Genomic DNA, 22,506 nt, shown 5'->3' on the forward strand with positions numbered 1-22,506 from the left:
GGTTTTCTGCAAACAACGAATTAAGAAGCTGTTCATCTAACTGTTATGCACCATCCAAATTATACTTTCTGAATACCCCCTTCCTTCTCATTGTGTGTATCATATACATATAAAATAAACCAGCTAGTAAAACATGAACTATAAAACCATAAATATAGCAGCAAATTAACAAACAAGTTTGTGCAACAAACAAGATTTGTTATAATTCCCGGGTAGCTGGGTAGCTTGACCTAAAGTTTTAGTACTTAACAAATTGTTGTTCCCTATTCATCATGCAGGTTAGTTTCATTGAACCTTCCCAATAGATGAGAATTTAACCTGTGTTGGGAGGGATTGTTGTTGGGCTCAACAGAGCTTTGTTTCTCTACTACTTCTTGGTGAGTGTATATGGGTGCTTAAGGAGACAGTGCGTAACGGAACAGGGCATGTGCAACCATCCATTATGGGCAATGGGAAGTGTATCGCTTTAAGATGCTGCACATTTTTTGAACTGCAGTGGCTATGAGAACACACACACACACACACAGTTCAATAAAGCATAGGGCAAATGTGAATTGTTTCAGTAAGAAGAGCTTCAGATGAACAGCATGGAAAATATTTCTCTTTTTAAATAATATTTATTGAAAATTTTAAGATTACAAAAAAAAAACAAAGAGAAAAAAGAAGGAAAAAACAAATAACAATTCAAAATCAAAAAGCAAAAGCAAAGCACATAATACATCAAAATCAAAAAGCAAAAATAAACAAAAAAAAATTAAAAACAGATCCAGTATTCTCAAATCCTTAACTGTCATTACCTTATTTCATCGACCTCCTCACACCTCCCTTTTTTGTATTCTAGTTATTAATTATCTCAGCAAATCCTTTCCATCTTTCATAATATTCTGTCATTAAATTGCCTTGATCTATTTTAACCTTATCTTACCACAAAAAACCTTAAAACTTAAAACTTAAATCTTATTTATACCAATTTCTCATAACCATAACATATTCTTACATAATTCTTTTTAACATTTCTGCTAAAGACAAATAATTTCGTTCCAACATTTTTCTAATACTCATTAATTTTACGAAAATTTTCCTAAATAATTTTTTTAAAAACTTTCTTCCAATCTTCTTCCAACGTCTCTTCCTCCTGGTCTCGGGTTTTGTCAGTCCTTTCTATCCCATCCATCTAGTTCATCAACCCGGTAACCTTATGTCCGAGGCCCTTAAATCTCTTCCATGTCCCTTCCACAAGTCTTCTTCATATTTATACCTGTACTTTACTTTGTCTTCTGCTCCTTTCATTCGTGGAGACTCCAGCTTGACTATTTTTGTCCCTTCTCGACAGATCAGCCCCTTTTCCATAGTCAACACTGTACTCCGTGTGGTATTTAAAAGCATGTTTCAAGGTCCCTCCAAAATTAAAGGCCCCCACAACTCTGAACTCCTCCCGGCCCAAAGCCAGACTTGAAAGGTCAAAACATCCCTGCATAGGGGGGTCTATCCAGCCCCCCATCTCCAAACCAAACAAGACTCTATCTCTCCAAATCTGGCTTTTTCCAGGTTCATTCGTCAGATCCAACAACTCATGTTCCTGCTGGGCCACAGTTCCCTCCATCTCTGTCTCCCGAGGTCCAGCAACAACCTCCTCCCTCATCTGATCTGTCAGAGCACACTCCTGGATTAATTCCTGAGTGGGTTCTATATAGATACCCACTGCCTGTCCAAAATTTTCAATCGCAACAGTCATCAAATCCGTCTTCTCATGTAGCTGTTCCAATAGAGCACTTGTCTTGCAGAAGGCAAGCACCAGAGCCTCCAAGTACATTCTTGTGCAAGGTCAAAGTCCGATCCCACGATTTTAATCTATTGCAGCTGCAAAGCTCCCCAGTTCCAATTTAATAACAGTTTCGCAAGCTCCCTCTAGGGGAAAAAGCTTCTATTTGTATCCATCTCTTCTTCTTCTTTTTTTTTAAAAAAGCAGATCTAACAACAAAGTTTCCTTTTTCAGATATTTTGTCAATATTTTGTTCCTTTTAGATGCGAAGGGGAACAATGGAATCAATATGTTTCTCTTCTTTTAACTATCTGTCAAAAACGTTTGTCTATAGTCAATGAACTTCCCAAGGATGTCTGTCCTGACACCCCGCTCCCAGGTTCAAGACGGTGGAAAATTACTTTTCCTTACTCTCTCTTCTGCAGGTTTAAACAGTCCAGAAAAAGTTCCCCCCTCTTCTCCTGCTTCCAAGGGGGGTTCAGTAATTTTAAATGGTGAAAATTGATCCTTTACAGACGACTTTCTAAACTCTAGCTTGCCGTGTCTTTGCTTTAATCTATCTACAAAAGCGGAAAGGCGGACTTCCTGTTTAGCCCTTCCCGCTTCAGTGCCAAATTAAAAGAAATTTCTTAATCCAATTTTCCGTTCTACTCACGGACAGTTATTTAAGATCCAATTGTCCACAGGAAAAAGTCAGCGCTCTACGGCAACAGCAATGCGGCTTCACTCCGTGAAAGAAGCAGTCGATTCAAGGCACCGCGCCACTTACCCCACGTCGCTCCGGATCCCCGAAACCGGTGTTCCCCGCGAGTAGGGGGGGCGCAAAGGTGCCAGCCAAATCCCACGTCCACAGGCTTCTCCCGCCTGTGGTTTTTGATGGGTCTCCGCCTCGCCGTGGCAGTTCAGACCCTTTTTTCCACGGAGCGGATTCCTCCCGATCGGAGGAAATCCGCCATTGCCAGAGGCACCAACCCGGAAGTGCAGCATGGAAAATATTTCTCACCACTAGTAAATATTTCAAACATATACAATTTTCAAAGATTGCTACAAGTTACCGTATTTTTCGTGCTATAAGACCATAAGACGCACCTAGTTTTAGAGGAGGAGAACAAGAAAAATAATATTCTCTCCCTCTCTGCTCAGCGCCTCTCCAGCAAAGCGGGAGGAGAAACAGAGCCCCTTCCAGGAGGCTTCGGGCGGCTATCCCTGAAGCCAGGGGAGCAAGAGGGATCGGTGCACAGCCTGCATTGCTCTCCTGGCTTCAGCGAAAGCTGCGCAGCCTGCATTCGCTCCATAAGACGCACACACATTTCCCCTTACTTTTTAGGAGGGGGAAAGTGAGTCTTATAGAGCGAAAAATACGGTACATGTGCTGTAAATAGTAGATGATGATCACCAATTAAGTCTATGGTCTTGATTCAATCAAGGCCACAATTAGGATGCTTATAGGAATTGCGCATGTTATTAGCATCAACACCTTGAGCACCTAATGGTGGAAAAGTGGAATGTGACTGAATAAATAATTTAAGACTTGATGCAGACACAGTTATTATTGACATATAGCTACATAAAAGTTATAGTTGAAGAGTTTCACCTGGATGCAATCCTGTACAACTCACATTATACCAGTACCAGAAATACACTGTTGCTATAGCCATTGCCAATGTGTACTCAGCCCAGGAAGAAAGGGGGGAAACACAACACCAGAGCACCCAAAGAAGGGATAAAAAGACACGCATGCAGCATCTAATTGCCGCAGTCCATCACTCTGAGACTGAGCGACATGAGCCAGTGTGGTGTAGTGGTTAAGAGCGGTAGTCTCGTAATCTGGGAAACCGGGTTCGCGTCTCCGCTCCTCCACGTGCAGCTGCTGGGTGACCTTGGGCCAGTCACACTTCTTTGAAGTCTCTCAGCCCCACTCACCTCACAGAGTGTTTGTTGTGGGGGAGGAAGGGAAAGGAGAATGTTAGCCGCTTTGAGACTCCTTAAAGGGAGTGAAAGGCGGGATATCAAATCCAAACTCCTCTTCTTCTTCTTCTCACAGACAGACACAGCCAATCCAGAGGCATGTCTATTACTCACCTGGCTCCCAACATATAAGAAATTGCAGAGAACTGGGCTGCAGTCAAAGGCACAAACAAAGGAACCATGTGACACCATTCATTAAAGCAGCCACAAGCACACTTAAGAGGTTTTTGGTTCTTTTTTTTAAAAAAGGACCCCTGGATGGTTAAGTCCAGTCAAAGGCGACTATGGGGTTGCAGCACTCATCTGTCATCAGCTCATCAGCTTTCAGGCCGAGGGAGCTGGTGTTTGTCCACAGACATATTTCCAGATCATGTGGCCAGCATGACTAAACCGCTTTTGGCACAATGGAACACCGTGACGGAAACCAGAGCACATGGAAACGCCATTTACCTTCCTGCCACAGTGGTGCCTATTTATCTACTTGCACTGGCATGCTTTTGAACTGCTAGGTTGGCAGGAGCTGGGACAGAGCAATGGGAGCTCAACCCATTGCGGGGATTTGAACCACCAACCTTCCGATCAGCAAACCCAAGAGGCTCAGTGAATTAGACCACAGAGCCACCCACGTCCCTTTTTTGGTTCTAAACCCCCTAAGGGTGAAATATTGTTCTCCCTCCACCCGCCATGGGTAGGAAGACAACAATGCAGCCAACCAAAACAAGAAGTAGTAACAGCAATGGAACTCTGTGATGCAGTCTACAAAGCAGGCGTGATCCAACCCAGGATCTTTTAATTTCAGTGATGTTTTCTGGAGGTTGAAAGCTTCTATTTATTTTAAAAGGCATTATTCACACTTCGTTTAATTTTGAAGCAAAACAAATATGTCAAGTAAGGAACAGAGTTTACAGAACTGCTTCTCAAATCTGGGGGGCGGGAAGAACTACCCATAATATAGAAATGTTTGTGACTAGATAATTAATGTATGCAATGGCTCAGCAGGTTTGGCGCTAACCTAAAGAAGAGGGTCCACCAATACTTTTGTTGAAACACACCTATGATTTCTTTTTGAATTAAGAAGATTCAGTGGCGGAGATGGAAACACTGCAGTGATATGTGACACAGAATGAATGACAAGCTACGGTTCTGCAGATTCTATGGGGAAAGCTATGGCAGTAAAAGTGGAATAGGAGGGCTTTGAATGCGTGGAAGTGGCCTCAGTCAGGATCTTGCATAGCCACTATCAAGCCTGCCTCTTTCTCCACCGCTCCTCCCCATACTTGCCCTCATTACAGCCCTCAGTCACTCTTCGGCTTTCTAAATATCGCAACAGCAGCAGGCGGGGGGGGGGGCATAGGATGTGCATTGATCAGGGAGCCTAGTTAAGAGTTGCTCAGCTACCCCCTTTTAATCTTAGACCCAAATAGGCATGAGCAGAGGCATGACTCCAAGACATATCTGTTGCTTTGGTTTCCCAAAACTGCAGTTGAATATGAACAAATGATAGCAAGCAAAAAGAGCAAATGAAGCTTTCGCAAGCAGAAATAAGCTTGGTGTATAGCTCTTTGAGCCCATTTCTTCTCTTTCCTTGTATATTTTATGCTTATGCAGCAGGGAGGGAGTCAAAATATACTTCGTATCGTGATTCCTATGAAATAACTGAGGGTGCTTGTCTATGCATTTGGCTGCCTAATGTCTCTCTGCAAACTTGGGTAAAAATCCAGCAGAATATATCCAAAATATGCATACAGCTATGCCAGTAGTCCTGGTGTCCATGTGGAAACTTAGTTGCTCATATGCGGTTCCAGAGTCTGCCTCAGTCGCAGGGTGTATTCCAGAGAACGTTGCAGCCGCCTGGTGCAGTCTGCAGGATATGCTTGGCCGTGTTTCTGATTATGACTATATCAAACTAGGTGAAGAAAGCAAAATATTGAAATGGAGTGCTGTCTTTCCTACAGAGTCATCTATAATACGGAGACATATCATTTGGGACATTTTTCCTCTTTCAGATGAGACATTAGGCTGGCTGTGAGATTGTAGATGCAGTAATGTGCTGTTCCAATTAAGGGAGAGGCTCAGTCATAAAGCTATGTTTTTGCAAGCAGAACACCCCACATTCAAACCATGTTATTGCCAGCTAAAAAGATGGTAATGACCTCTGCCTGAGACTCCAGAGAGCTGCTGCCAGTTAGAGGAGACGCAATGTTAAGTTAGATGGGCAGATAGCCTGACCCTGGTATAAACTTGCTTTCTGTATTTCTAGCCATGAGTAATTTTGCACTTCTTAGTTATGTGTGGCTTTGTGGTTTTTAAAATCCAAATATGCACACAGATTCCTTAACACATATTTGTTCCTGTTAGCAAAGGTGCTGGATTCCATCCAAGTTTGGGGGTGCCTTGCACACGTTCGTGTGATGTCATGTGGCAGGAGGAGGCTGTGAGGCCTGCCACGACTGTGGGGAGGTCTTGCAAGGCCCGGTGGGCCCAACGCAGCCACAAGGAGACCCATCACAGGCTGCAGAATATTGAGGGTGCCTGGCCTCCTCCTTGAAAATTTCAGGGGGGCCCTCAGCCCCTTGCCTGCCTGTTAGTGTTAGGTATGTTAATAATATGGTTTTTTTCTCAAAAGTATGGATAAAAACCATACAAATATTAGTTCCAGAAAGTGCAGGAGTGTCCACCCCAAAGACCCATGGAGTGGTATTCAACTAAGTTTTACTCAGAGGAGATAAACAGGAATTAATGAACTAAACATTACCGTTCATTTCAGTGGGTCTGGTTTGAGTAGAACTTAGTTGAATATCACCCATTAGATTTAATAAATATATCTCATCACAATTTATACCTATACCCTAGTGCTACTGTAAGAGAAGACACCAGTATGAATCCCTCCTGTGGGGAAAAGAACAGAACACTTTAGAATTATTTTTTCTATGGCACTTAGGATGAAATGAAAACAACTCCTTTTCTTAAACATTTGCCATTAAGACATATTCTTGCTCTTCTGGCATTGTCAGCTTTCTTAAGATTTGAGAGAGCTGATGCTGAAGCATATTTAGCAACCTATTTTATGCACTTCATATTGGCATCGCTGAAACAGCTGCAAGGATATGTTTGTCAAGGCACTAACTTGTTGCCACCGGGGGTCTTGCTCATTTCCATGAAATGTATTTTGTTTGTAACCTCATGGTAAGAATCAAATTGTTTCAAGTAGACAGGGGTCGCCTCCAGGCTGTTACTGTTTTGTGGGAGGGATTCAGTCACATACTGGAAATGTAGACTTGCAGATTTAAAGCAGATTCAAGTGCTGCAGTGGAATAAAAAATAAATTCAACTTCGGAAAAAACCTCAGACTTTTGTGGTTAGGAAAGTGACACAAAAAAACCCCTGTGTTACGACGATTGATAGGAAGAAATATAACCTCTGTGTAAGCAAATCAGGAGCAAATGAGGATGAATGCTCATTACCTTAGAACCACCTTGCAAGCACATCAGGATGAATACTGTACTCAGTAAGCAGGTTGTATTGAGAAGCCAAAGTACTTTCTCATATAAATATATGAACAGCAAAATAGTTGCCCAATGAACCTGTTGCAGGACTACACAAGTAGGACTACACAACCATGCATGAGATACATACACAATAATGGATGTGATGATTGAATGTTCAAAATATTGGGTTGGGCCTAGGTGTTCTGCTATTGTTGGTGGAGGGGGAAGGGGAGGTGAGAGATTCAGATACAAGAGTTGTTTACACTGCAGTCTTAATTTAGTATTAAACCAGTTTAATTGCCCTGCTTCCCCAAGACACCCTGAAGTGATGGTTTGATGATGGTATGTTTGGATTGTGGCCTTCTTTTTGAGAGGTCCCTCTCACTCCCTCATAGATCGCTGGATAAAAACCTCGGGAGGGATAGCCACATTAGCCTGTTGCATCAACTGGCTCCAAAGCATGTGCCAGGAATGGGGAACTTTTTTTTCATCTCAAACACCACATTCCCCCACAAAGAACTTTCCAGGGACTGCATACCAGTTGTGTGGGTGGAGATAAAGACACAAGTGGGCAGATCAATGCTACATTCCAGCCACACACAAGTCACAGGTTTCTACACACACACACACCTCTTCTATCCAAGAAAGTAAGAGGAGTTATCATAATTCAAGGACACATTTGAGCATGTATGTTTGTCAAACACTCTATTCACGTTCCACATTTTTTTAATTACAGCACCTTATGAAATATGCCCTGAAGATTATTTGATATCGATGGTCTGGAAAAGGACCCCAGCAGGGGACCTCGCATTCAATCGGTGTCCTCTTAATGCTACAGGTACTTTTATTTTATTTTGTTTTTAAATCCAGCATGCATGAGTATTATTAAATAAAAGGGGTTATTACTACGTATTTGAGTATTACGAAATAAGAGGGGGTTGTAGCCAAGTGCATTATAAACAGAGTAGATCTGCTGCAATTAATGAATTTAATTATGTCCATTAATTTCAATAGGTCTGCTTTGAATAAGAGCAGCATTGGATTCAACCCACGTTTTTGAAATAAAAACATAATGTTTCTGTGACTGACTTTTCATTGTTTTCCCCAAACCCTAACTAACCATCTAGATGAAATGTGTTAAGTTGCTATATTACACGCTTAGTAGCCATGTATTAAACAGTAATGACAGTAATTGATACAGAATATAGTAGAGGCAGCTTGCTGGAAATTATGGCACCCTCTTTTCAAATTAAAGAATGCTTTAAAGGTCAAGCATTGCAGAAAAAACAAATGGGTGCTAATTCTTCCTTGCATGAAATTGTATTTGTGTGTGCATGCCTGAAAAGAATATGGAATTATTCTGACTGGGCTTCTTTGGCTCTGACTGTTGTTTCTGTTCCATAAATGCCTTTCCTCTCTCTATTCTTTGTGACTCACAGGCACCACTAGCAGACGCTGCTCTCTCAGTCTTCATGGAGTGGCCTTCTGGGAACAACCTAGCTTTGCTAGATGCATATCAAATGAGTACAGACACTTGCAGCATTCAGTAGGTGCAAAGCCAGCTTTAGTACTTGCTCTATTTATTCCTTGCTAAAAACAAAAACATCGGCATTAATGGGATTAACTGTTTGCTCTCCTGTCAGATCTGCTGTTTTAAAGGACAGAAATGCTACTAAGGAGATGGGGGAAAAGATAAAAAAAATCTTCCTCCCACCTTAATTTATTTTCCTCCCACCTTTCTTTTTTTTTCTCTCTCTTTTTTTTACCACCGTCAGAGTTCCTGTAACTGTTAGAACATTGCAGAGTTTCTGGGTTTTTCATGACTCCCTTTATAAAATGTTTATAGGGACTGGAAGGCAAAGAACATATTTAGGTTTATTGGGAAACGTGACAGTGAATAAATTAGATTTACTGGAGCTACAGTGCAACATTTTATAACTCATTCAGCACTTTAATGCCATGCTCATAAATCAGTGACACTGATGGATCTTTCTTTGTTCAATTGTTGCTCTTCGGCTGGGCACAACTACGATAGCACAAAATTACCATAGCAGATACACACACACACACACAAACACACACACCTAAAGCAGTAGCTAGCTTCACATGTTGAAGTGCTGGGTGCTTTCCAAAAGCTAATTAAAAGCCTTATAAAAATAGCATGCAAATTAATTTTCCCTGATTTATAAATGACTATTTGGACTTGTTCCTTGCAAAGGTGGCGTTAGTGCTTGTTGGTGCAAAAAAATAAAATAAAATCCATTGCGAGTAAACGTGCCCTTTAAATATCCCTGAAATATATTTTCTTGGCATATTTCTTTTTACCCTTCTTATTTGTACTGTTTCATTAACAGAAAGGTGCCCATCCTGATATGTGTTGGTCCTTTCCCTTGCCTCCAATGCATGCGCACAACCAGGGGCAGTGGCAGGGATTGGCAACATTGGGCAACTGCCAAAGCCCATTCACTAACAGGAGGGCAGCTGCCAATTTCTGGAGCTCTCTGGCCCTGATGCTGCTCTTCCTTGATGAGTGAGCAAATAAACAGCAACGGGTGGCGGGAGGTGAGGGAGAAAACAGCAGTCTTTCTTTGCTTCACCCTTGTCCTTTGAGCAGCCGTGCAGACTGGGTTCAGAGGAAGGGGGCAAGTGAATCAGTAGTGGTCCAGAGGAAGGGGCTTGACTGAGAACAGCTTGCTCAGAGACCCCCTGAAACTTGGAACTGACCCTGTACACTATAGTGTTTTTACTTAATTTTACTTCTACGTTTTTGACTACAAAATGTAGACACTTTGCTGTTTCTTGTGAGAGCGTTAACAGATGACAATTTTGCATTTCTCTTCATTCAGTTCCCTTGGTGATCAGCCAAGGGCTGTAATGGCAAGCTACAGAATGATAGTGGAATTTGGACCATGGTGTGGAAACGCCAACAGAAAAGATACATGGCTATGGAAACTGAAAGCTAGAGGGCCTAGTAGCTACAATATGCCACCATCCCATGCTCTTCAGATGTTTATAGCCTCTTTAATATATTGCTCGTCACTACCTCATTCTCTGTCAAGAAATTATGTGTGCTTTGAGTTTCAGCCTTAATCAGATACGCTGTTTCTTAGAAGGAAATGAGGAGCATATTCACCAGCCCTGTGTCAGTTCAGTGGCTGTCTAACCTGCAGGAGATGAATGGAGAATTAAATCCCATTTTGAATTCTCTGGGTATTAGGCATTTATCTATTTCCATTTAGGAAGGATTACAGGAGGAGGAGGAGGAGGGTTGTAATTATTATTAGTAGTAATAATGATGATACATCTTACAGTGTTTGTTTTCATTTTCATCCTACTGCAGCTTTCAAATGCAAAACTGTGGGATTTGTCTTCCAAGGCAATAAACACAGACAGATATTAGGCCTTTTGGGATGCAACGTTCCCAGCTTCCGGGAACAAGGCCAATTCCACGTGTTCCTCCTTTATTCCTCCCCTAACATGCCACCTTCCACATGGTTGTTCTGCTTTCTTTAAACCATGGTTTCCAACTATGCCCCAAATGGGAAACTGTGGTTTAATGGTGGATCTTAGATCTTGGTTTGATCCTGCTTTAAGAACCTGCTTAGTAAACTCATCATTAAATTATAGTTCCCCATCCTGCAGGTAGATGTAACGGGGAACCATGGTTCAAAGAGACCAGGTCCATAGCACCATAAAGAATAATTTGGGGGAAATGAGCAAGGCAATATGGGTGAGGGGAGCACATGGACCTGAGGCTCATTCCTGCCTTAATCAACTATGGCTTAGGATGCCAGGAATGTTGCATGGCCAATTTTGACCTAAAGGTGATACACAATTAGAAAGAAAATGGACATATCTGTGAACTCTAGATAGTCTGGAAGGGCATACAACATTTATCTTCTTGGTCAAAGCTATATCTCAGCCTGACATATTGGGAGCCATGAAGGTAACTCATATTCATTCATATATATATATATATATATATATATATATATATAACACTGGGCAACAATTTTTTACTTTTTGAATGTTGTCTAGATTTCTACAACTGATTTAGGGTATTTTTGCACTGCTGAATCAGGAAATGGCATCCGTTTCTCTCCATCAGGTCAGGTTTTCTGTAAACTGAATGGTGGGCATTGATAAAGGTAAGTACATGTAAATTGCATGTTGCTTCACCATTTTTCAAAATTCAGGGCTTGAACTTCTGTTTCTTGGAACTCCTGGAATGCTCAGCAGCACGGAGGTCTCTCTTCAGAGTCCAACAGTAGTCAGCCATCATGATTGTGTCCCAGCGACCCTGATACCTGGTCTCCATCTCTTTCATGTCCTGATGGAATCTGTCCCCCTGCTCGTCACTCATTAAACCCAGGTTCTCAGGAAACCGGTCCATATGTGAAAATAGGTAGTACATCTTGAGGCTCATGTTGCAGCCCAGGTTTCTGAAAGCAGTCAGCATGTTGTTGACAAGTTCTGCGTAGTTTCTGGCCTTATTGTTGCCAAGAAAGTTATTCACTACCAGAACAAATGCCTTCCATGCTTCCAGTTCCACTTCGTTCATTGAGTTTCCGAACTCTGGATCTCTGATGAGCTGACGGATCTGAGGACCATCAAAGATGCCAGCTTTCAACTTCTCCATGGTCAATCCTGGAAAAGCCTGGCACAAGTAAATGAAGCAGTCACCATCCTTGCCCAGAGCCTTGGTGAACTGCTTGATTATGCCGAGCTTGATGTGCAGCGGTGGGAAGAGTATTCTGTCTCTGTCCACCAGAGGGTCGTTGATGACGTTCCTTTCTTTGCAAGGCACCAATTCCTCCCGCACAGGCCAGTCCTTCTTCGTGTAATGCTGAGCACGGTCCCTACTATCCCACATGCACAGAAAACATGGGTACTTGGTGAAGCCAGACTGTTGTCCCAACAAAAAGTTCACCATCTTCAGGTCAACACAAATAAACCACTTATGCTGATCATAACCAATTTTCTCCAGCACATACTTCACCGCTTCATAGTTCTCCTTCAGTGTACTCGAGTGAGTCAGGGGTATAGAGGCAAACTGGTTGTCGTTGTGTAGCAGAACACATTTCAGTGATTGCTTGCTGCTGTCAATGAACAGTCTCCAATCTTTGGGTTCGTACTGTGGCACTCCAAGCTTGAGCAGAAGCTGCGCGATATCTGCACAGTACACCAAGTCCTTCTCTTCCGAGAAAAAACGGAGGTACTCTTGATGCCTGTTGTGCAAGAAGCTGATGCGAGCACTGTCAGAGAGGAGGTTTTTTTCCTTCAATCTGGATGCCAACAGTTCGGCAGAGTCCTTTGACAAGCTGAGGTCGCAAACTAGATCATTTTGGGAAAATGGATGTGGAGCATCATCTTCAAGAACCACTTCTTCTTCTTCATGTCCTTCAACACTGGAGGCATCTTCGTCACTAATGTCAGGAAGTTCTCCGAAGATAGGCACTGGAATTTCATCACAATGAGCTACAGGACGACGTGCTGATTGAAGATCAGGATACTTCGTGGGGCGGCTGCCCCATTAACTTAGTTTTGATCCCCCAACTTTATGCTTTGCTGGACCAATTTATGGAAGATTTCGAGGTTTTATGACTTCAAACTGATCCCTTTTCAACATAATCACCCAGAACTATTGGACCTGAATACTTCTTGTCATTAAAATAATCATTTCCAATCAAAACAATTATTTGACAAGGCATTTTACCCCCACCAACTTCTTCTAAAATGCTCCACACAAGCGTACATGTGAACAAAAACGTAAAAAAACGACATGTGGCCATAGCTCAAAACCTTGACCTGATTGAGCAAAACCAATGTGATTTTTGGATTCAGCGCATCAGATTCATCCTAAGTCAGCTGAAAAAACGCAGACAACAAATTTGTTGTTGACCAGTGTAATGACTTCTGTGCTCCTTCAAGTTCATGCCATAATTTTGCTTTCACTCTTCCCTCACATTCTTGCAAATGCCGAGATGAAATGTAATTTGATCAAAAGAACTCTGAGGTGAATAATGATTTGCTTCAGCTGCAGCTCATTAGAGCTGATTTCAATTTTTTCCAAATTATATTACAAGGGCCGCATATCATCCAGTCTCTCTCTTCCTCAGCGAAATGAGTGTTCTGAAACCGGGAATGAAAGGCTTCCTCTTTCACAATTTATTCCTTCCCCAGACAGTTTATTAAAAAGGAGTCAGCCTAAAGTTATTATTATTATTATTTATTTTAAATGGATTTGAATTTGGAACGATGGTCATCCACTCTCTGCAAAGGGTCGTTTATTTTTACCACTAGCTTTTGTTCCAAAACCATCTCCTTTCCACTCCCTATATTGTGCTTAACCAAGGACCAACTTGTAAACTTGCAGTTGGCTAAATTCTCCTCTTAAGAAGCATCTGTAACCCTGTACTCCCCTGGGGAGGGCTGTTGTTTGAACCCATTTTTTGTTTGCAAACGGTTTCAGGGTCAATCCCTGATTTCACCAGGTAGGGTTCCGAAAGACTACATAAAGACTACCTGGAGAGTCACTGCCAGTAGATTTCATCAATATTGAGCTAGATAAACCAGTAGTCTACCATGTTATACAGAAGCTTCCTGTGTTCTTATGTACTAAGACATTCCTCACCAACTGCTTCTTCTGATCTCTTCTGTGTTTTTATGAGTCACTCACAGATACGTGCAAAGGGTAAAGTCTCCTCTGTTCAATACAGTTTTACTCTCTACTGGTGGAACACATAACTACTGGTGCAACACGTACCAGTACTACGTGTTTACTACTGCTGGTGCAACACATAACTACTACAATTGTTCCCTGACTGCACATATATTTTTAGCAAAACCAGACTGCAATCAAAGGATGTACCTCAATTCTTTTATATGAGAAAAGGGAAGAAATAAAAGCCATTTAAATGGTCTTCCTTGTATGCTCTAGAGTGCACCATAGTTTATCTAATTTCAGGAGAGTAACTGCCTTAGGCCTCATCCGCATTATACATTTACTAGCAGTGTCATACTATTTTAAACAGATATGGCTTTTTCCAAAGACTCCTGGGAACTGTAGCTTGTTAAGGGTGCTGAGAGCTGTTAGAATATCTCTTAAAGAGCTATAATTCTGAGCGGTTTAACAGTCATCCCCCTTTCCCAGAGAATTGTGGCTCTGTGAGGGGAATAGAGGTGTCCTAACAACTTCCAGCACCCTTGACTACAGTTCCCAGGATTCTTTTGGAGAAGCCACAGCTGCTTTAAATGGTATGCTGCTACTCTCAACTTATAATGCAGATGATGCCCATTCTGCTAGAAGAAGCCCATTCAAGGATGCCTGCTAGCATTTCCTCCCCGAAATCAGTTCTGGATGGTTGGGAAAACCCCCATAATAGTGGGGGCAGGGAAGGGAGATATTTCCATCTGGCAAGCAAAAATGGAACAATCTCCTCAGTGCTATGTTTAATTCCACCCTTTGTTTCCTGTAGCAAAAACAAACAAAAACCCCCACACAAACCAATTGTGTTTTCAGGCCTAAAGTAGTTCTTGCTTCAATCAGTTTGTCATGCAGATAAACTACATTGGCTGGAATGACCATGTATCTTATAACGGCCTCTCTTTTGCTTTCCCTGCATTAATCATAACCAACCATTCATGGGAGACAGACTCAACATCAATTTAACCTTCATGTATATAAACATCAAGTTAGTCCTTTCCCATCATAAGGACTAGCAATATTTGTGGCAAGATTTTTTTGTTGGCAAGAGACTAGTGTAGCTTAAGCATTCAGCAGCTTTAGCACATTAACACTTCCATATATTTAAACTCTTAATCTTGCTGCTGCCTTTTGCTCTGCCAACAGCTCTTTAACTTAATGCAGGATCCTTGAAGAAATAGCTGCCCAAGCAAAGCATACCAAGTTTTATAAAAAGGAAATCAGCAAATGAGGGGGGGAAATAAGGTGCACATTAAAGGAGGTGGAAAGAAAGGCCACCCCAGGAGTAGTCAGATTACATGATCATACAAATAATGTAGAGAAATTTGTGTAATTTAATTTGGTTAGTGTGGTTCTGACTGCAAGGCAGTTGAGTTGTAGTTGATTTGGAGTGGTTGCTCTGGTGAGAGAAAGGGGGTATGGGGACCAAATGATGTATGACCTAGAGACAACTTTTTGTTTATTTCAGTGCAGCTCTAAGGACCTGTTAATTTGATCAGGAAGCTGTCCTAGAAGAGGGGAGGTTAACCCTCTCTCCTTTCTCCCATCCCCAAATGGACCCAGCAGTTGTTATTAGCTCTGCTGAGGGGGTGGGAATTCATGGAACTATGCTATACAGGTGTCCCCCACTTATGTGGGGGTTAAGTGTAAGTGGGAAGCCCTCTCTAAAAAGCCTATAAATGCCTGTTTCCCCCTGTCTCCAGCTGCTTCTCTCCAATCCAGACCAAAATATCTAGAGTTGAAGCACTGGGGTTGGCTGGAGGACTCATAGGAAAGCAGTTGCACCAGCTGTTAGGCAGTGAGGCTGAGCAGCCTAAACAAAGCCCTGTTGCACTTTTGGGGGCCTCCTCTGCCCCCATTCACATCCTCTTTGGGCTCCAGGTCTCCTCCCATCATTTCCTGGTATGATTATATTTATTTATTTACTTCCCGGCACCACATGTATATGTGGTCATGCACCAGTTGATAGTGTGTAATTGGGTTGGGAGGAGCATGTACTCTCTAGGAAGCAGTTCCATTTGAGGAAGCATTGACTCCATCCTCCTCAAGCCATACCTCCCTGATCAAATTAGCAGGCCCCTGTGGCTGCTTTGAAGCATAGAAAAGGACATCAGATCTCACCTTGGATCAACTGCGTCATGTCTTGTTTGGCCCCAAGACATGAGGGAAACCAGCCACTGTCAACTCGTTAAAACACTTGCCATCTGATGCAGAACAAAACCTTTTGGGGTTATTTTTATTTTTAGCATGGTTACATGTTTCACAGAAAATGTGCCAAATTCACAAGTGTTGAATTCTAGCAGTAGCTGGAAAAGAAGAGTTGGGAGCACAACTAAGCACACCACAGCTTCGCCAGTCCAGCACCTGACATGTCAGGTGATGAGGGAGAAGTGGATGTGGCATTAGTAAAATGGCTTTTCAGACGAAATGGAGAGGCCTAGATGGTTTAATTAGGCCCATGGGACGGAGGATCCCCACCACTGCTTTGCGTGGCCATTCTGTGGACCAAGTTTACAAATACTTGTCCTGTACATGAGTCAGGGAGAGGTGCTTCAAGTAGACTTATGCATAGGGTGTTTGCATCTGTTGTCCACACTTCACATTTGTTGTTAAAAAATACTATGCCTCGCATGGCATAGTCATGGAAAATGCCATGGCAGCAAGTGTGAAATCATCAAGGCAGTAGCTTGTCCCCTCATGTATGCTGAGTGTTCCGTTATCACAAAACAGCTATTCCTAATCCTGTGCTGCAGCAGTATTTATTTCCAGACTTCATCCTGCAATAGAAGACTTTAGAGGTCAAGGGTTAGCACCCATGTACTAATGTTGTGTGTAATGAAAGGGACACAAAGAGATACAGGTGCGGAAGGAAATGCAAAGAGTTCATCCTCTGGCCTCTAAAAAGTTCACACCAAGGCATTTTTTTGCAGTGAAAAATTCTGCATAAATATAACTGCTTTATACTTCCTTTCCCTCCACATTTTTCCTTTGAAAGGTGTTCAAGTAAGCCTGCATCAGGAGTCTGAGCACTTCCCAGATATGATAGATACACATTGTTTGCTTGTCAGATGTTGGCCAGGGGACCAGGAGGTTCAATTTATGCTGTGTTGCTAGGGTAGCCAGTTGAAGAAGGCATGGCTCCTGCGCCTTTAATAGTTATGTAGAGAGGGCATGTGAGCAGAAGCTGATTGCCATGCATGCTTCACCTGCTGAAATTCCCCCTTATATGGAACTATTAAGCTCATTTTTTTCACCTGGCCACCTTAGCTGTTGGAGAATCCCCCAAACCCAACAGGTTCCTAAATGCCTATCGTTATTCTGCTACAGAAACAGCTTAAACAGCATGTTTTGCGTTGAATTCTGATTCCTGTGTATTTTTGAGGCTTTTAGACCACCTTCTGTCTTAAATGCAGGATAATGGTAAGTTTGATTGCACTGTGATATCCTAATTCCCAGCACTAGATTTTGTTTGCAACTGTTTATCTTGCATGACACACAAAAAAGTTGTTTTGAAGTGTATGTTCTTTAGCCTTTTTCGAAAGGTTAATTCTTAAGAACTGCACTTTTATTTAGATACAGGATGAGTTGAAAGTACATCAGCTGTTCTATGCAGATGGGGGTGGGCGGGCTCAGTGGTGGTTCTTTATCAGAAGCGGCAAGAGGTAAAATGTGGGAAGGGATTATCACAGAAATGGGGTTGCAGGGAGTATGGAGCCAACTGACTGCATATTCTAGTTGCCACACATCACAGAGAAATGTTTGACTACCATTTCCACTGCTGTTAGCATCTTGTCATTTCAAGGGCATAGAAAAATTCAACAGCAAATAAACTTCAGTTACATGAGGAGTCAAGACATAAAACAAGGGCAATTTCTACGTCTTGCCCTCTGCGGCCAGCACCTCAGTTTTTTCCTGTCACGAAAGGTAGCAATAAGAATTATTTCTTGCGAAACTGAGAGTATATCACCCGAATAACTATGAAAACAAGGAATGCAATAAATGAATCAAGCATCTATGCCCTTTTATATTTTGTGGGAAGGAACAATTGGAAACAAAATCGTATATCTCCATGCCACAATGCCTTTTATGTAATAGTTCGGGAATTATGATTCTATTTTTGTAGCATCCAATTAATGAATGACTTACGCAACAAGCCATGCATAGCTTTTTAAAACTATCACGTGGATGCTGAAGAGAATAAATTGCTTGAATTTTACATTTTTGTGCTTAAAGAAACAACAACCCTGTGTTCACCTTGTGTCTTCAATTCTGTACTCTATTAAGCTTTCTTTCCCCCCCCCCCATACTGATTGTAACAAATAAGTATGGACACAATCCAGACACCTAGACAGGATTACCATAGGCTCAACAGAGCCCTGTTTTTATCCATCCTATATTGCCACCAACACATAGCCACTGAGGGAATGAGGGTGCATGTGTGTGTCTCACATACCCCCACCCAGCTTTCCCCCTCACTGTTCTTTAGGGAACAATGAACTTGCTCTGAAGAGATGAGAAAAGTATCAGTTGGAATATGGTGAATGTGTACAGACTTCCCATTCCCCAATATGGCCCGTAATTCTGCCTGCATGAATATTCCTTTGCTCACATAGGGAGAGTGGCAGGGGAGGGAACTCCTCCACACACAGGTACTATGCCTCTGGTGAACTGAACATGAACCGATAGAATTTTAATTCTCGGCTGTAATTTGAGAAACACTGCAGCACGACAAATGTAATTCATGTTTGCAAAACAAATATCTATAGCTAGAGATACCAATATTGCGATGAAAACCAAGTGCCATGACACAGTGTCAAAAAAACAGGGTTAATTTGAAGAACACTTGCTGTTTAAAACCCAAAGTCTTAGTTCCCTGAATGAGAAGACCCATGCAATTTAACTGCTGGCTATAATATATCTGTCGCTCTGTGTGTGTATGCACGTGTCACAAGCTTTTCGGAGACCTCATTCTCCTTTCCTTTGATTCCCCCCCCCCCTTGTCAATTTACATTACGTAAGGCAGAACACGAAATCTTAAAGACATGCCCCATGGTTAAGCACCAGCAGTAGCCAAATTGTTCACATAGCATTCCAGTGTCAGCTGGTTTAATCGGCGACAATTGCAGTATTTAGAGAAAAGAATGAATGCTATAAAGCAAACATGGGGAGAATTTTAAGAACGAAACTATTTCCAGGGCTGTATCTACTACATTTGCTCTATCTGTCCTCGCTTTTTGATGAATGTTGTACTTCTTAGTGCTACAAATCCTATGCGCTTCAATTCTTCTGCTTCATTTATATTTATTTTGTACTTTTTTCCAAAATTACATTCGCAAGGTGAAGACTTGAGAAAATGTACAACAAAAATAGTAAGAATGTACATATATGTAAAAACCACAAAACCTAAGGAAGTTATGCAGCAGCAGCTAGTGGTTTCACCCAAAGCCAGGCAAAGTAGGCCGATTTTTGAAACTAAGCCATAGATATATTTCACAGGAATAATTCTATACCAAACACAATAGAGAAATAAATTTTGTAATTCTACTACATGCGAAATAGATTTTTCATTTTATAGAATTATAGAATCATAGACTTGGAAGGGAGCCCAAGGGTCATCTATTCCAACCCCCTGCAATGCAAGAATCTCAACTAAAGCAACCATGACAGATGGACAGATTTTCTTACCACATACCTGGCCGTGCTTTGTTGTTTTCCTCTATTGTTGAATTGTTGGAACACTCTGTTAGTTTTGTTTGTTATATATATAATAAAATATATTAAAAAATTCTACTACATACAACAAAATTTACAAAACAAATACCGCTCAAAGGTTTGCAGACCCACTGAAATTAAAGCAAGGTCCATTCATTTAAATGGGTTCCCTCTGTGTAAGTAGAATGACTGTTGACCACAGCCCCATAGGGTGCAATCCTGTGACTCCTGGGAGGATGACATAGGAGCCATAGGATGCACCAGAGCTTCTGCTCTGGTGTGGGTGGGTGTGGGTGGGTGGGTGGTATGTGAGAGAGGGAGAACCAATGTTGGATCCCTTCCATTTTGGCAACTTTCTCAACCCTGACCCAGCCAGGGAGCCCTGACATTGTTGATATAATCTGTTTTAATCTGTTTTAGTATTTTAACTTTTGTATGTTTTCAAGTATGATTTTGAGTTTTTTCCTCAACTAAGTGACGTATGAATTTTATGTAATAAACAAATAAATTATTTAACCTGAAGTACCCACATCAAATTACTAATGAACCCATAACATCCATATCAATCTGCAAAGGTTGCAAAGTAAGTATAGTTACATCATTCACAATCCTTGTGATAATTCCTTTCAGCCTTACTGTACCCCATCAACCCGCTTTGGTTTTTAGTAGCTATAGTGACTGGAAAAGAAGTAGCTGTACACTGCACTTTGGGTTTCCAACTTTCACTATCTACTGTGTTTCAGCAAAAATAGGGCACTCTGGATCCCAGATCAATGTCCACTAACTAATGAAAGCCAATTTTCAATATGCACATCTATTGTGAGACAGCAGCTGAAGTACCACTTTAACAGCTCCTTTATTCCACCATCTCGTGGCTCATAAACTGCATCTTAATAAGCCTGCATGTAAGTGCACTAAAAGATGACCTTCACATAGGAAGAATAGCACTGTCGACCAGAGCAACTTTCTTCAGCAATGTAAGCTTTCCCCCCCCCCGCCATGTTGCTTTGTGACTTACACATTAACCTGATAACTACAAGAACTTGAGTTATATTCAGAATCTCAGTCAAAATATATATCAAGTAACAACTTCTCCTTTCTGTAATTTGGAACACAACACATATTTGTCTCACTTTACAGGTCAGAGACCCAAAGGGAAGCCATCCATCTGAGCCCAGCTTATTCTTACCAAATCATTCTAATAGTACCTTCAGTCTAAAGCAGGGGTTGCTAACTTATAGATCTCCAGATGTTGTCCTAGCCAATGATCAGCAATGTTGGGAGCTGTCGTCCAGCAACATCTAGAGCAACACAAGTTCCCCAGCTGTGATCTAAAGACCACTTTATGGAATGATATTGTAGTATATGGAGTATGTGAAGAATGGTTAATTTGCCATGAATATACAGACTGGCTGATAAGTGTAACAGTTGTTCAACTGATAAACTTGCAGCAGACACTCTTGTCACAGTTGATCACAAAATAAAACACACAGAGCAGGATTCAACTTATGAAGACTTCCACTTACACAATGGGGTTTCATCCCATGCCCCTGTGCCCCCTGAAATTGACACGGGGAGGGGATCAGGAGAGCTCCCAGAACAGGGTGGGTGGGGCAGGTGATTGTTCCATCTGACAAGCCAAAACGCCTGCACTGATGGAACAATCAGAAGAGTGCAGTGTTGAATTCCTCCTCTGGTTTCAAGTTCATTTCCATGCCAGATTTGAACAGATTATGCACTCCTTATGCAACTCGCTATGGTCAGAGCCTACAGACAAACAAACATAGAGCTCAATACTGTATAGCAATATGGAAGGATTTTTGCAAGAACCTATTTTCACAGGGAAAAAAATCTTGGCATTCGCCTTAAGTATTTACAAAACCAGTTAGGGAGAGATGGCAGTCCCCATGAGCTTGTTCTCCATCCTGCCTCTCCCTGGGCCCATTTGAGTATTCTTCCTCAAGTAAAGTATTGGGACCCTTTCTTGAAAGTTGTAAGGAGTGATAAAAAGAAGTTGAAGGTGGTTGTTTAAAAAGTGATGACTGCCATGTTTTTATTTATGCAGGCTATTGTTGCATGCATCTCTCTGAAGCCATTTATCTTTTATCATTTGCTCTTTAGGAGGGCATCTTTCACTTTTCATTTTTACCTATGGTACAAAAAGTAATATGCTGGCTTTGTAACATCCCCCTGCTGCATGCTGTAATATATCTATTGACTTGGCTTAAGGGGCAGCTGAAACTAATGAATTTGCACCAACTGGCAGCTAAGGAGAAAAGTGTAATAGACGGTCCCCATAAATTCTGTATATGCGTATAGTGATTCATAGATTTTGTCTTTTCATGGGAACTGCTTCCCTTTGTTCTCAACATTTACCTATGTCAGGCTTTCACAACTGGATGACTAGGTATTTGTTTTGTATTGTTTTTAAACTCTTCTGTCTCTTCTGCAACTATTTTAAACTGCTTTTATTATATTTGGTACATTGCCTTGGGACATACATGTAAGGCAAGTAATAAATACTACTAATAATACATATAAACCTACAGCTGTCAGGCATAAGAACTGTGGTAAGATCAGCCACCAAACCCAGTCCCATACCCTGAAGTAGCTTCCTTTTGTATTCTTCAAATGGATTAGGCCACACAATCCAAACAAACAGGAGAACAAGGAAAGAAGAAGCATATGAATGTCACCCGGAGATTGACAGGAATGGGATTTTACATCCTACAAAACCATGTGTGCAAATTAGAGTTTATTATGTCAAAATAAATTTCAACAAGCTTGGAACCTATTGGTTGCTCATCTTTAGGGATAAATTGCTCAAAAACATAGTGAGCCTGAAACAGCCACATTCTATTGTGATACTC

General features: G+C 41.6%; 1 protein-coding gene across 5 annotated transcripts in view; it reads left to right on the plus strand.

Moving 5' to 3' along the window:
* Positions 1-22,506, plus strand: part of ADGRB3 (adhesion G protein-coupled receptor B3) — a 461,010-nt gene that overhangs the window by 185,260 nt on the left and 253,244 nt on the right. For all 5 annotated transcript variants that reach the window (XM_080997952.1, XM_080997949.1, XM_080997948.1 and 2 more), the window contains 2 exons: positions 7,955-8,056; positions 8,658-8,764. In XM_080997952.1, coding sequence (XP_080854078.1) covers positions 7,955-8,056; positions 8,658-8,764 — 209 coding nt within the window. The remainder of the gene's footprint in view (positions 1-7,954; positions 8,057-8,657; positions 8,765-22,506) is intronic.

This window comes from Podarcis pityusensis, assembly GCF_964106645.2.
Source record: "Podarcis pityusensis genome assembly, chromosome: 3".
Taxonomy (NCBI): Eukaryota; Metazoa; Chordata; class Lepidosauria; order Squamata; family Lacertidae; genus Podarcis; species Podarcis pityusensis.